The following is a 16,601-nucleotide window of genomic DNA, read 5'->3' as shown; positions in this document are numbered from 1 at the left end:
TTAATACATCTCTGAAAATATTTTAGGCAAGACATAGGCAGTGCAGTAACATAATCTTTTTGTAGTTGATCAGCACTGCTTAGTTTTACCGATTTATTGGATTTATAGAGATCGAGAGGGCAGAAGTCCTGACTGATAAAAAAGTGAGAACAGCACATCATCATTTTACACTAAAAACGAAACGTTACTTTTTTTCTTTTAAATAGAGGCCCTTCATTTGGCCGTGAGCTGCGGTCCAGTGCTGCAATGAAATTGTTAACGAGTGCTTAAAACTGGGTAAGCACCTCCGATAATCCGGGGCCAAAGCATGAGGTCAGTGCCTGTCTGTGTTTGTGTGTGACGGGGGAAGACTGATACTACGGCAGAGCTGTCCAGGATAAATCTGAGCTTGTGTGCAGCAGGAAGACAGTTTGAGAGAGAGAAACTCTGGCTGCCAACATCCCTGCCAACGTGCAGATGAGCGCTCATAACCGAGGATTTGCTTTGGCTCAGATAAGGAAGGAGCTCACGGAAAACAGACGGGCGAAAATAGAGGGGAAAGTAAGGGTAGACACAGAGGGACAGAGAGAGAGGAAACAATTGAAGACGGGAAAGAGATTAAAACAAAAATAGAGAAGGTGTGAATGAAAACTATGAAGGGAATTAGGTCTGGTTAAGAGCCCAGAGGGATTAGGATGAATAAAACCCCCCAAACGCCGAGAACGGAGGAATAAAGACACAAGCAGAGAGACTGAAACAGAAACAGACAGCAGGGAATACAGAGCGATACAGTCACAAAGAGCCACGCTGACTGTCAGTTGTGTGAAAAAAAGAGTCGCGGCTCACCCAGATATAATGAAACCTTATCAGTTCTGACTTGGCGTGCATGTTTGTGTGTGGATATAATCCGTATTGTCCTGTTGTTCGGTTCTGATGAGGTTAAAGGCAGGAAAATTGGAGCGCAAACACAAAAGCATACAGTAGTTTACAGTGTGAAATTACCTCCATGGAAACTGTTGACTGTTTTTGTGCTTAAAGGAAAACTTCACCCCCAGAATGATCATTTGTGTATAAATTACACGCTCTGTGTGGCGTTTTACTCGTGAAGACAACTTTTTTTCCTATTTTATATGCCTTTTTTATGAACCAAGAATACAGAAAGGATTTTAAAGTGGAGTTAAAAGGGGCCATGTTAACAACAGCAAAACTATATCAAATTTTTCAGATTTTTTAATCATGGCAGACCGCCACAAATTAATGACTGTGTGGGAAATCCTGGCATATTTCGGTATGGCTTTGCTGTTGTAAAGCATGGACCCCATTTAATCCAATTTATCACGAAATTTCTTCTTTACAGAGTTATTGTTACTGGGTTACAGCAAAGTCAACCCATCATTGGTGCTTGAATTAACTGAAAGACAGATTAATTTTATCCCCTATGGTTTGCCTTTTTTGTTACTGCTTTTGCATAGTGTCAAAAACGTAAAGGATCACTCAGGTTTGGATCTAATTTTGTTGGTTTTGGCCGGTGTTTCTATCAGATATAATAACATTAACAGCAGAGATCTGCGAGCACTGATATCGACAGAGAGAATTCAGACAGGCAATAAAACGAGCAGTGACACAATCAGACAGGTTTTAAACAAACCCTCACTTTACAGATATGTAACTTATTTGGAAGGTAAAATGAAGGCCAGCTTGGGTTTCTGGGTTTGAACCTGCAAGTCTGCTGAGACCTCTCTGTGCGGACTTCACATGTTCTCCCTGTGCCTGCGTGGGATTTCACCGGCTGCTCCCAAAATCCATACCCATGCTTTTTCGGTAAAATTGGCAACTCTAAAATTGCCTGTAGGCGTGCATGCGAGTGTGGGTGTCAGCCCTGCCTCTCGGGCCAAAGTCAGCCGGGCTCGTCTCCGACCCCCCACGACCCTCTAAAGGATAAGTGGGTAAAGCTAATGAATGGATGGATTGCTGGAAGAATCTACAAATATAATGTGGAGACATATATCGCAGAGAAAACAATGTGCAACAGCAACCACCGTCACTAATTCAGGGGCGGATTTAGTCCAAAAACAGACATGAGGCAGCTCTGTTTAAAGTACATGTGGTGTTTGCATACGTGGGCGTGTTCACACATGTTTGTGGTGCATACACTCCCTTGCAGAAACGCTTAGAGAACAAAATTGCGGACCCTCACACCCCCTTAGATGCAGGAGGCAGAACTTCAGAAATGATGGTGATGATCTATTAACATTAATAATGATGGAAAAGCGCTGTCATTGGCGTTTTTATTGTGCTGATAAATCATGCTAATTAAAAAACTATATTAAAAAGTAAACGCAATCATAGTAAATTAATGTCCGTAGTGTAATCATTTTGTGTGTATAGCTGCAGGTGTTCTTACCAGGAATTTGCGCTTCTGTTTCCACTGTGCGCCCTGAGCATTGGTGTGTCGGTGGGCCTCCGTCACCAGGTGGATCACCTCCCACTCGCTGTCGGTGGGTTCTGGACGGTTCTGGAGGGATTTCACCATTTCCTCCTTCTTGCGCCGCTCCCTGTTCTCTTCTATCAGACGCCGTTTAGCCACCCGCTTTGAGTCATCCAGCACCACTGGGAGGTGGATGGTGGGAGGCAGAAGATGAGAAGGAGGAAAAAAGACCCGCAGAAGGAGAGTCCCGAGGGAAAGAAAGCAAAAACAGGAGGTATGTAATTAGTTTGTGTGTTGCCTCGTCTGCATATCGTCTAGTTGCAGCTTCTATATGAAGTTTATATATAAACCTTCTATATACAGTCCTGACATCTCCCCTGCAATAGCACCGCATCCCATCCTTTGCTTGACACTTCGTTTTAAGCACAGTTCGGACCAAAGATTTGCGACGCGATGAGTTAGACGGTGCATCGTCTCTTATGCAACAACTCTCTGTACTTCTGTTCTGATTTTCAGCTTTTCAGGCTTATTTTGTAGATGAATATGATACTAATAGGGAAATACTTGCTACAGCTGTATTTAGGGATGTCCCAATTGGATCAGAAGTCCTGGTAAACAGAGAGCAGGATTTGCAGCAGATATTCAGATTTTATTGTAATGCTGTTACTCCAACAAGTAGAAAATGATTTTTTTCATGTTCTACTTAAGTTGCCACACCTCTAAAAGTGGAATTCATTTTTTGTTCTTCATTTTTAGTGAACTAGTTTTACTGTAATGCTCTAAAGAGCAGAATTGTGAGTGGTTTTTATTTGTAGCGACTGGGAACGTTACAGTTCAGCTATGACACTAGCTCGAAGAGGAATAGTGATTTATTATTTATTTACAGTATTCTGTACTTTTATTACAATGATACACTAAATGGATTTGACAGGAATTTAAAAAGACACATTTTACTTTGTTGACTTTGTTATTTGAAAAAAAAACAAAACAAAAACAAAGAAATGCTGCACTTAGTGGAATTGAGGGATATTCACTTTGTTATTTTGTTGAAAAAAACAAACGTTGCATTATGTGGATTTAGAGAGCAATTTCTAAAGACATTTCAGTTTGTTTACTTGGTAACTTAAAAGAGGTACTCAATATCAAACTTATCGGATTGAGGGACAAAAAATCTTTATCAGGACATTGTAATACATAGTTGTATTTCAAGTAGTGTAAAACGGCCATTAAAATAAACAAAAGACTTCTGAGCTTTAGAGGGTGATAGGCTGTTGAAAAAGGTGACTTTCCTTAAAAATCAGCAGCCGGAGACTCGAAAAACTGAATCGTAGCTGACACCTTCTGCTGGTGTGAATCCAGCTTCTGCTGCACCTTTTCTCCGCAATGTTCTAAAATGATTTCATCTTGGCACAACTTTTTGGTCTAAATTGAACTACAAGTGCTCAAATTACAATATGAAATATGTCCTTTTAAATGAATCATCTCCTCCACGGTGTGCATTCATCTACAATCTTATTTTCTTTATGTGTATTAATTTGAACGTGTAACACTCACAGTCCATGGCCATGCCCACCGCGATGCACTTCTTGAAGCGGCAGAGCTGACACTGGTTGCGGGTGATCTTGTCGATGATGCAGCAGCCATCGTACTTACAGGAGTAGCTGGGGTGGAGGTTCTTTTGAATGGTCCTACGGAAGAAACCCTGGAGACAGACAGTGAGACAGTCAGTCACGTTTGTTTATGGACAAAGGACAGGAGTATTTATACAGAGAGTCACATAAGGACAGGGTGAAAGGTGTGAGGCTGACGTCAGGAGACAACAAAAACTTTACCACCTTCTGTTGCTGTTTGCTACAGTGTGAATAACACTCTTTCAGGGACACATTTTAATTACCACTGCAGCTTCTTCTGTGTAATAAATTCAGAAATAAGATCTTAAATCTAATTTTGTCTGCACCTGACTTGCAACCAAATCTGAGGCAATTTGCGTAAATGATAACATCCAAGTATTGTAATTCCTGGAAGGCACCAGCGTAGGAGGGAGTTGATCAAATCATTGCTGGAAATGAATTTATATCCATGAAACTAGCCACAGTAATATTAGATTAAAGAGATTCTTTTGCTGAGTGAAGACATCATTGCATTATTGACTGCATGTGCACCGATCAGACAAAACATTAAACCGCTGGCGGGTGAAGTGAATAACATTGATCATCTTGTCAGGATGAAATGTTCTGATGGGAAAACACGCTGATGCTGTCCTGAAGTGTCTGGCAAAGTTAGCGGCAGATCAAAACCTTTCAGTACAGTACCTTTGGAACCAAAAGTAACACCTAAAAACATGCAACTAGACCCTAGAGCGGTTAAATGTTTCCACCGCAGTCAGGACTCCTAACTGTGGGCAGGGTTGTTGTAACTCACTGCTCCGTCCAGCTCTTGCTTTATTTCATTGCTCGCTGATGATACAGAGTGAAGTTTGCACCCTGTTTATTGTCAACAGAACGAGGCTGCATGTCGACATTTTCGGGATAAAAAAGAACAGGCTGGAGTGAGAGTCTCTCCCTATAAGATTTTTAAAAATAAAGATGCATACTGAACTGAACTGAACCGACCTGCATGGCGGAAACACATCTTTGGAGACCTGTGGGTTGTGAGGTAAAGTACTGGCCTGTCCAGCAGATGTCCGATCAGATTGGGATCTAGTGAATTTGGTGGCCAGGTTAACGCTTTGTGCTCTTTTTTCACATTTTTTGGACCATCCCTGCATTGTGGGAGTTTACTGCTTTACAGTGGTGTTTGGGTGGGTGGACTGCATCAAGCAGCATCCACATAAATCATCCAGTTGTTTCGCAGTAGAACACTGCAAAGTTACAAGATGATCAATGTTAAGTTCATCCACCAGTGTTTGGTTTGGATGCTTTGGCTGATTAATAACTTAAATAATTAGCATTAATCCAATGGCTTGAAGTTGTGGATTTGAAAATAAAAATTGACTTTAAAAAAAGTTTTAGACTTTAGTTTTAGTACTGGCGACCCTCTAACCCACAGACTTAAAAAAACATTGAACAAAGGTTGCATAGTTTGCAATATGGCATTGAAATAATCAGGTTTATGCTTTATTACACACTTGAGACTCTTAAAAATAAACCCATTGTCCGCATATGAGCGGGGATTTTTTTTTTCAAAAACTACTTCCTTTGCAAAGACAATGCTCAGTTGTTTGTGTGTGTGTATGTTTTTTTAAATAAATACATTATTTTTTTAACTTATCAGGTCCTTCTAATCCCAAACAGCTATTCTAAACAAGAGCTGGGGTCTCAGGAATATAAGTTTCTGTTTGCTTTTAGAGGTGGCCCAATCAATCCTACACGAAACACTGAATGTCTGATATGTCTAATCACAGTCCCTTCAGCGGTGCATTAGATACATGTACCGGACTCACATGTAACTGATCAACAAACATGAACAGAAGCAGACTGACAGCGAGGAAGACAAATGATCCAGCTGAGAGCTGACATGACACACTGACAGGTTTTATATAAATACATTGTCTTACTGTGGCTGCCTGTGACCTCGTGTTTACTCTGACTGCTGCAGAGTGTGTGTGTGCATGTGTGTGCATGAGTGTGTGTCTGATATGGAACTGCACATGTGTGTGTGTCTGTAGAAACAGTTGACCTCAGAGGCCTCAAATATGATTTTCTGGCAGATATCATGTGGGTTATGAACACTGCTGTGTCTGAAACTCTTGAGCTGTGTGTGTGTGTGTGTGTGTGTGTGTGTGTGTGTGTGTGTGTGTGTGTGTGTGTGTGTGTGTGTGTGTGTGTGTGTGTGTGTGTGTGTACCTTGCAGCCCTCGCACGTAATGCAGCGGTAGTGGTAACCTGTGGCCTTGTCGCCACACACCACACATGGCTCATCCTTTTCGAGGTAGCTGGGGATGTACCCTGAGAGAGAGAGAGAGAGAGAGAGAGAGAAGGAAGGCCAAAGATAAAGTCAGACAGAATAATATTGCATATGTTTATTATTTCAGATGCTCTACACACCAAAACACAACACTGGTATCCCATCACTCTCACACTACTACTTCAGGACATCCACATCACCTTCAAATCACATTACGGCTTAGCTCCGCTCTACCTAGCCAGTGTACCCCTCCCTATAAACCCCGACACGATATTTCCACTCATCACCACAGCAGCGGGCTGGAGACTGTGGAAAAACTTGACACTATCCATGCAAAGTTCTTACACTATATCATAAACACATCATGAGCTTCCCCAGCACAGACTGTATAAAAGAGGTGGATGTAACCTCCAAGTCTGAAAAGTGAAGCCATTGTGGAAATTAAACCTGAATTCATTCTAATGGCCTGCAGGGGGCGACTCCACAAAATGAACATCGCGCTGTATTGATGTAGACATGAAACTAGCAATCGAGGCCATAAACTCTTCAGGAAAAATGTTTACTGAGGTGATAAAGTTAGTGAGAAGTTGGGTTGAAGACTTTTATATAATCAGTTCTTTTTGCAGACAGTGGAGTCGCCCCCTGTTGGCCATTAGAAAGAATTCAGATTTAAGGCTACATCCAGTTCTTTTACACAGTCCATGAGTTGCACGACGACATGGACGACATGATACATATTGTCGGTATTCCACAGACGGTAAGAACTGGCTCCCTCGGGCATGATGCGGCAGGTGATAAGAGGTGTTACTGCATCGCATCGGATCATCAGGAGGTTTTGAATTCACAGTTCCTCTGTGTAATCGTGGACCATCACCTCACAGAAATCCCTCATACGTCGCCGCTCCCACATATACGGGACTTACCTTTCCATTATCGCTTGCATAACACGCCTATGTCGTCTTTGATTGGAAATAATGACGCTAGTGTGGTGGCTGCAGTACAAATAAAGCTGCTAAAAAAAAATCTTCATGCTTCTTGGAATATTATTACGAGAGGAGAAGTCACATAACATCACTCAGTGGAAACACAGTCCTCTCACAACTGTGTTTTATCAACATTTTGAAAATATCGCTTAATTTTTGCAAAAATCTGTGATGGAAACCTGCCTAGTGAAGAAGACTGTCAGCATACCTACTGTATATGCAAACCATGCACAATTTAAAACACTTAAACAGTCAGCTTTGGGCATGTTTTTTTGAGGAGAAAAATGCATCTAGCATATTTGTCATGCCTCAAGGATACACACTTCTTTGTTTTTTTTGGTTTTTTGTTTGTTCACAAGAAAACTAGACAGGGCACCTTGTTCTTTTCGATGCAGGAATATTCTAGACACATATTAAGATCTGCCACACCCAGGAAACGGATCTGACCCCGAACAGGATTACCGCTGCAACCGCATCACTCCCTTTACTTTCAAAAGCAAAATCCGTGATTCAAATGTAAACAAAGGCGCGTCACAAAGAGATGGAAATTTGTTTTTGACCGTCGCTCAAAGACAAGGACAAACTCTGACAGACAAACACTCGTCCTTTCTAATTACTCTCTAACTGATTGGCGAGTCTTTTAATAGACTAACACTGGACATCAGCGTTTTCCAGTGATGTAAAATGTTTACAATACAAGCAGTGTTTGTTAACTTCGACTTAGGTCAGGTCTTCATTTTGAATTATGACGCACGAAAATTAACATTTTTCATATTTTGTGTGCACTCTTAAATGACATGTAAACACACAAATCTTTGAAGTCACCACATTACATACACAGTCCTTAATGCTATTATAATTGGGCTTCACAGAGTGGAATTTGTTATAATTATGATAATATATAGGTTCTTCCATAAACTTCAGTGGCTCATCTAAATTTACAGTATTTGGATTGCTCTCTCTCTCTCTGTACTCGTCTTCCTCCCTCTGCAGTCGTTCCTCCGCTTTCAACACGGGAATAGGACAGTTTGTTCTTTTTCCATTTGCTGCGTACAAGACCAGTGAGACTGCGGGACTGAGCACAGAGACACAGGAAATAGCAGATTTCCAGTCATTTCATATGATATATAGCACAGGAGCCAGGGTGGGGGGGGGGGGCACTGCAAGTCACAGCTTAATACTGAAACACACACATACATACATACACACACACACGGAAACACAAACACAGTCAGAAACACAGCCACTGGCAGCGCTTTGTACTCTGCACATAGTGTACATGTGTGTCTGTTCTCATGACATACATGCTAATGTGTGTGTGTGTGTGTGTGTGTGTGTGTGTGTGTGTGTTTGCTGAGGCGTGGTGAGAGCTGTGACTGGCAGTGTCAGTTGGGCTCTGCCGTTTGGCTTTGTTACAGATTTTAGAGGAGGAGGAGGGGGAAGAAGGCAAGAAGTGGATGGTGGGAAAAAAAGAAGATAAGAAGTAAAGATGAGTGCCGAAGGGGCACAAGTGACATTTCAGCCAAAACTGATTTATATTAATTGTTGAAAAGCTCTTGAGCTCTTATTTTTTGTCCATCCGGAATCAAAGTTTAGATAGAGAGAGAAAAAACAAACGACTCAAGTCAAAATAGAATTAAAATATGCCGGGAAACGCGTACAAGTGCATTGTCTAATAAAAGACTCTGAGAACAAGAACATGATGCAAAACTACTCTGGGGAGGATGTAGACAGAAAAGGCAGAGACGAGAGCAAAAGGGCCACAAGTGACATTTTGGCCAAAATTGGTTTGTATTTATCGTTAAAAAGCTCGAGTGCCACTTTCGGAATCAAATTATGAATTTAGAGAGAGAGAGAGGGGAAAAAAACCCCTAACAACTCAAGTGAAAATGTATGTAAAAAATGCTGGGAAAAGCTCACAAGTGAATTTACTAATAAAAGAGCAAAAAAACTATGCAAAACTACACGTGGGAGGACACAAGAGGAGAAGAGGTGGAAAAAAGGAAGGAGAAACGAGCGCCAAAGGGGCACAAGTGGCATTTTGGCCAAAATTGAATCATATTAATCATTAAAAAGCTCTTGAGCTCCTCCCATGCATCCAGAAATAAAACACTAATTTAGATGAAGAGAAAAAACTAAAAAACAAGAAAATATGCTGGGAAAAGCGCACAAATGCATTTGCTAATAAAAGAACAAGAAAATAATGCAAAGCTACATGGGGGAGGACGCAGGAGGAGAAGAGGTGGAAAAGACGAAGGAGAGGAGAAACAGGCCAAAGGAGAGATAACGAGGACATCAGAGAACGATCATATAGGAAAAATGTCAGCTCCAGTGGGTTGGCAGGGCGAGCAGCAGCTGGTTCCCCGAGCCAGTCCGCTGAGGCTGTGCTTGGAAGCCAAGCCCAAAATCAATACCGCTGCAGGCTGCAGATCTGTGGCTCCGGCTGCCCGCCCCTCACATGACGGGCCCCGCAACGCCTCCACCAACAAAAACCCGCAGGAAAACGGAAGGAGGTTTTTCTACTGCGGCCGAGTCAAGATAAATATTTTGTCTTCACAAGTTTCCCAACACAACAGTAGCCGTTTCGTTTCATCAAAGTGTGTAAATAGGGGCGGTATGAAAGCGGTCCCCGAAGTAGGCCGTTTCTCAGAGGTCCGTACATGACAACAGCACAGTCAGGGGACATTCGAGACTGTAAACACTGACGACATCAGGGCGCAGGAAACTATACACAAAAAAGCTGGATATGAAACAACAGCTGTTAACCCTTTGAAACCAGAGAAAATTGGCTTGATTTTTTCCAAAAAAAAAAAAAAGAAAGATAAAAAAGCAGCATAAAAAGTAAAAAAAAAAAAACCCAACAACCAAAAAAGCATTAAAAAGTGTGAAAATATGCTACTATTAATAAATGTGAAAATAATTTTTGTGTAACACATTTTTTATTATAGAATTTTAATAATTATGAAAACAGTTTTTAATTTTTCCCTTTTTTTGTGACAATTTTCCAGTGATTCTCTCTCTTTTTCTCTCTCTCTCTCTAAAAGCTATTTTCAGGTCATTTTCTTGTCATATCTTACTAATTATTGCCAAGTTGCTTATTGCCTCAATTCCAATGTTTTTTTTTTTTTATTAAATCAAATCAATCCGCTCATGTTTCAAAGGTTTAAATGCTTGTGAAAGATGTCTGACTGCAGCAAAAGAAAAACGATTAAGGTTTTAAAGGGTTAAACTGAATCTAGAGCGCCCACTACTGCTGCAGTCACTGCTCCTTTCCGGACCATATTTCTTGTATTTTGTTTTATTTTTTGTCTAGTTTTTGGGTAATTTCTTCCAAAGTCCCTCATTGCTTCTGCCCATGTTTTTACAAAAATCAAGCCAATTTGCTCAGATTTCAAAGGGTTAATAAAAAAGAAAAAGTCCCTCATCATTTCAACACTAGATTTGATTCAGCCATCATGGAGTAAACAGCATTTTAAATTCATATTTAATATATTTATAGATCAAATTTTTTAACAAACACACGTGAAGTGATTTAAAAGAGTCCGTATCTAATTTTTTAAAAATCTCTTTCAAATATTAAAAGAGTTTTAATTATATATTTTATGTACTTTACTTCAAGTGTATTAAAAAGTACGCCTCTTTACTAAATCAGGATGAAGAGCCGGGAACGAGGCTGAAACACTGACCGATATCAACTTTACACAAGTGCTCTTCAGCGCCGCGGACGCCTGCTGAAGCATCCAAACTCCGTTTGAGGGTCGATCCTCCCACATGAAAACGCTGACATCATTATGTAATTCGATTCTCACAACCAGGCAGACAAATTGTCGTAGTTTCCCGGTTCAGATGGACTGTGGCAGGTAGGATACGCTACAAGATTCCAGCAGTGATGCAGAGAGGCAGACAACACGCTCACTGGGAGGGGAAACATGTGGAGAGGACTGGCCTTGGGAGATGTATTTTATTGCACATTTTCATGTTGGTGTTCCTCCCACCCTGCCTCCATCACTATCTCTCCCTCTTACCTTCTTTACTCGCTTCTTTCAGCTCGGGGGATTTGGAGCTGTCACTCAGACAACGAGCTGCGTCCAACAAGAAAGCAGACAGAGCAGAAGGCTTGCGTTTATTGATGACAGATGCCAAGATGTTTTACTTTTTCTCTTTGGAGGTGACAAATCGAGAGCGTAATGTACACAAGGCAGCGATGAATCATGAACCACTAGCTTCTGTGCAGTCACTCAACTGCATGCATTCACTGTGGTGAGACTGACAGCTACAATATTCCCTTTTCTAAAAAGATCTGGCAAATACAAAAATGTTTCAAATATAGCTGGACAAAATGTTGGGTGAGTGGTGTTTTAAAATGAATGTGTCATTGCACTTAAGGAGCCATTATTCCCCAAAGGAGAGTTTCTAAACAGGTCTAAAAATTCTGACTTCATTCACAGTTTGAGTGTGAAAGTAGAGGTGTGTTTCTTAACTGCCGCTTTAGAAAGTCTCTTCATTAAAACACCAACAACTCCATTAGTTACTCACCAGTCATACTCTTCAACGAACATTGGCTGTTCTTCCTCTTCCTTTTCGGGCCATTGAGCCACCTGAGAGAAGAGGAAAAAGAGACAGCGAGAAATAAGTGCATGTAATAAACTTTTGTTTACACTGTCCGTATACAAAGCACATATGGGACACACAGAGACGATGGGTGGCTACTAGTTTCGCTGTAGTGTGTCTCTGGTACTTGGTTCACAGAAAGTCAGGTCTGATGCTCGAAACATTCATTATCCATTTTGTCAAGTTGGATTTTTTATTTTTACAACGTGAAAAGTCGCATTCAGCAGGTTTCTGGAAATCTATATTCAAGTTGTTTTCCGACATGCCAGAAATCTCCGTAGAACCTCCTGCCACGATAATAATTGTTGGCAGAGTACCGAGGGATCACTGTCTCAACCAATACAGCAAAAACACGACAACCTTTGCTATGTTCCTGGCTGGAGGACTTATGCTGCTTAAATGGAAAGACAGACTTCCTCCAGTTTGTGGATTAGAGATCTTATGCGTCATCTGACCTCAGAAAAACTTTGCTCTGCTACAAAGTGGCTGTGCCCTCAACTTCCACACTATTTGGCAACAAGGATCAGGTAGAAAAGACGGAAGCCTCAGAAAATGTATTTATAGATTATCCTTTCCCCCTTTTTTCTCTCCCCTTCTTATTTTTAGCAGATTAATTTTTTTAGCCTGTTTATTTGCATTTTTGACAACGCCTGCACTCGTGTACAGGCCTGTGGTCTGCATGTCGTTGCAGTGCACATATCCCTGAGTATGGACCAGCATTGTAAATGTGTATGATGCAGTGGGATGGCATTGGCTGTGGGGTTGAAATTTTGTTGAAATGTATCAAACTGTATTTCAAAATTGAAATTGGGATAATCCTAAAAATAATAATAAAAAAAATAAAATAAAAATAAACAAAAGAAGTGTATTGAGGTGTTATGGTCAAAGTTTGGTGCAAATACAACTTTTCTTCAATGAGTTACAGCCAAAAATTGGCTCTCGTCGCGTGTGTTGTTTTAGCAGACAATGTGATGAGAATAAAATTTGGTGTAGTCTATATTCTGGTCAATATCACCTCCAAGAATATTTATCAAACAACCTAATCTGTTGACATATGCAAGATTGCAGTCAAGAATAACACTGTCTTTCCTCACTGCAAATCTAAAATCTAATACTGCTTTCACAGTTTATTGATTCTTTTCCATGCGCTTGGCTGTATTTTATTTCTTTTGACAGCTGTGCATTCCTACCAACATGAAGCGGTGAGTGAAATTTCCACTATGATTGTTGTTGAGGCACCAAAGATGTAAATCTCACGATGCAATTTTAAAAACTGTCTCTATTAAAAACAGCTGCAAAGTTATTTAATGTTTTGAAGAACATGTCTAGAATAGCATCTTTGCTTTTAACCTGGAGCCAAATCACTTTTCTTGTGCTGCATTCAGATGCCTTTCACAATTTAAACCTTTAAACCCTGAGCAAACTGGTTTGATGTTTTTTGAAAATATGGGCCAAAAAGCAATGAGCATCACAACAAGAAATGTTTTGCAAATTGCAAGAAATTAGTACATTTAGAATAATACATTTAGAGAACTAAACTTCTTATTATCATAATTCTAAATTTAAAATGATTTTTAATTAATCAGTTTAATGTTTAAGCTGTTTTTTTCAGGTCATCTCCCTGATTTTTTTGTTCTAATTTTAAGGTACTTTTCTTGCATTTTGAACTAATTTCTTGATAATTTTCGGGTCATTTCTTCTTAAATTGCTTTTCTTTTAAAGGGTTGTTAGGTGAAAATATAAAGTTTGGTGATTAGGGGGTCAGTAACAGAGTTAGAACACAACGATAATTAACAAAGAAAACATTATTACAGATAATTACAAAGAATTATTACAATTCAGACAGCTCATGAAAAAGTAACTTATAGACAATGTTCTCTTCTAGTTTTTATCACTCTTTATCCCTGCACCAGCAAACCATCTGCTATTTAAATTAAATTTAAAAAAAACAGGAGCATGGTTTTCCACCACTTAAATTTCTAACAGAGGTGTAATGAGGCTGTCTAGACCAACAAGTAAGGCACTTCCGTATGTCACAGTTGGTATTTGGCAGAAAACTTCTTGGGGCGGCTCCCAAACTTAATCCGAGCAGCAGGAAAATGTGTGAAATACAATTAAACCTCCAAAACTACTCTAATTATTAGGGCACACACGGGAGGCCCCCGACAATAACAAAGACCTCCACTCTGTCATGCATCCAGCGTACGCACAGCACCACGCTCAGCAAGCATGTGCACTCAGAAACACACCTCCGACCGCGCTGACACATGTGAAAGGCATGTAAAGCACAGATGGGAGCTGGCTGCTCTGAGGGGAATCATGAAAGCGCAGAGATGGAGGAGAGAGAGAGAGTTAAGTAGAGGAAGAAAAAAAGCTGAAAGGGAGAGAGAGTCAGAGAGTGCTCCTCAGTGCTCGGCGTGTCCAGAGTCCCAGGAGGGCGGCTCTCTGCTCTCAGACGCTCCCTGATAGCCTCCAGCTCTCCTCCTACACCAGGGCCCTTTAATAGCGGCTCCAGGAGAGGGAGCAGGACTCCATTAGCACCAGAAATAAAATGAAGGTCCAGTCTGTTAAGATGCAATACACAGGCCTTTAGGTTATGTCTGCTGTCTGTGAGGGAGTTTGTAGTACAGTATGTTATTTATTATCAGGGGGATGAAAAATCCTCTGTTGTTCTCTCTGATGTTTGTTTGAGTTTTTCCTTTTCTGAATTAAACAATGATAGAAAGTATCACATGTATGGATTATAAAGCACTTATTGTATAGTATGTATTAATATAGTATTTGACTGAGAAAACAGTCCAAATTGAACAAAATTGCACAAAGTGACATGCACAACCCAAGCTTAAGAAAGAGCGAACCACCATAAAGCTACAGATTCTTGTTAGCAGCTAACTCAGTAGCACAGTAAAACACACGTCACCCTAGCTGATGAGCAAGATGCAGTGCGCCATAGACTCGTGTTAGCAGCTAACTCATCAGAAAAGTACCATACACACCCTGAGCCGAAGGATGAGTAAGCCACTGCACAGTTATAGACTACTGTTAGCAGCTAACTCAGTTGCACAAACTACAAAGGTCCCCTGAATCAAAGAGCAAGCCGTCCCAAAGCCACATACTCTTGTTAGCAGCTTAAAGGTTAGCGCAGTAAGATACACACCACCAGCTGAAGAACAAGATAGCTGCTGCACAGCTACAGACTCTCGTTAGCCGCTTACTCAGTAGCACAATAACACACGTCCCCCAAGTCAAAGAGTGAGCTGCTGCAAGGCTACAGATACTTGTTAGCAGCTAACTCCGTAGCACAAAGTGCACAAATTCACCCAGAGCTGACAAACAAGCCACTGCACAACTACAGACTCTGATTAGCAGCTAACTCAGTGGCACAGTAACATACACACTGTGAGCCGAAGAACGAGAGAGCCACAGCGCAGCTATGGACTCCCGTTAGCAGCTAATTCAGTAGCACAAACCACACAGGTCCCACAAGTCAAAGAGCCAGCTGCTGCACAGCTACAGACTCTCTTTAGCTGCTTAACCAGTAGCACAAGAGCCAAAGAGTGAGAGAGCTGCTGTGCAGTGACAGACAGATGCTAACATTAGCACAGAGCACACACTAAAGGCAGTGAGCAGTAACTGTTGGCAGGTCAGGTGGATGATTCTGGTTTAAACGACTGACAGATACGTTGGTTACGGATATTCTGCTTGTGTTTATGATTGTGGCACATGACAGACTTGTTTATTCAGGTATTTATTAGACTTAAAAACCCAAGAGGGCTTGTAGGATAAAGTAAATTCATCACTCAATCACAGGGGATGAACTCAACGGCAATTATATATAATATAATTCTACAAGTTCTCAAGTTAACAGTATTGTTACTAGTAGTAACCAGGGGGTGTGTCAACAGTGTCTCAGAGCAGAGAATACTGTTTACTTTTCACAGTTTTGAAGAGTAATTTCATAACCTTGGCATGTTTTAAATGATTCATCATTTGTGCGTACGCATGGTCTGAGGCAGTTATAAATTTGTTAGTAGAGTATGAACAAATTAAAATGAAAAAACACACTGGTGGATCTCAAGTTCATACACAACATCAGGTGATTGGCTGTTGTCTGCTGTCACACGGTTCAAGTCCTGCAGCAACAAGTACAGAGTGTTGACTGGTAACTGGAGAGGTGCCAGTTCACCTCCCGGGCACAATAGAGCCGCTCTTGAGCAAGGCATCAAACCCCGACCTGCACCCGGGGCGCCTGATGCTTCATCACTCTAACATCTCTCCCAACTGCCTACTCCTAATCCCCCTCAGGGTTTAATAAAGTAATTCTTCTTCTTCATAGTTTGGCATTTCATACAAAGAGGTTATTACGCATCATGAGTGTGTCTGCAGATCAGACTGTCAAATGCAAACTCTGAGACACTAAATATCAATTAGCTTTTTAAAAAAAGGTTTCAATACTAGTTCTTGATTTGATGCGGTCTGATCACGTAGTTCCACCTCTGGGTAGCTCTTCCGTGTCTGTTTAACTTTGCATGTTGGGATGATTCACTTTCGGTGAGTTTAGTATTCATACTGACATCTCTGATTAAATTCTAATTGGCCACTTTAGAATATGTTTCTATGGAACTGGGATGCAGAGATGGAAAAACACGGGCTCAAGCCACTCAGTGCATGAAAACACATTTTTGTTTCCATGCT

At 40.9% G+C, this 16,601-nt stretch overlaps 1 protein-coding gene across 4 annotated transcripts in view; it reads right to left on the bottom strand.

Annotated features, from left to right (window-relative positions):
- thrab (thyroid hormone receptor alpha b) overlaps positions 1-16,601 on the bottom strand; it is a 198,316-nt gene that overhangs the window by 25,317 nt on the left and 156,398 nt on the right. For 2 of the 4 annotated variants that reach the window (XM_042507811.2, XM_042507812.2), the window contains 5 exons: positions 11,832-11,893; positions 11,321-11,377; positions 6,253-6,353; positions 3,962-4,109; positions 2,384-2,589 (listed from right to left, as the gene is read on the bottom strand). In XM_042507811.2, coding sequence (XP_042363745.1) covers positions 2,384-2,589; positions 3,962-4,109; positions 6,253-6,353; positions 11,321-11,377; positions 11,832-11,893 — 574 coding nt within the window. The remainder of the gene's footprint in view (positions 1-2,383; positions 2,590-3,961; positions 4,110-6,252; positions 6,354-11,320; positions 11,378-11,831; positions 11,894-16,601) is intronic. The other 2 variants (XM_042507813.2, XM_042507815.2) reach the window with 1 other exon arrangement.

Source organism: Plectropomus leopardus, chromosome 19, assembly GCF_026936395.1.
Source record: "Plectropomus leopardus strain MGB_pleo_1.0 chromosome 19, ASM2693639v1, whole genome shotgun sequence".
Taxonomy (NCBI): domain Eukaryota; kingdom Metazoa; phylum Chordata; class Actinopteri; order Perciformes; family Serranidae; genus Plectropomus; species Plectropomus leopardus.
Note: the sequence above shows the minus strand (reverse complement) of the source record. Positions and strands in the feature narration are given on the sequence as shown.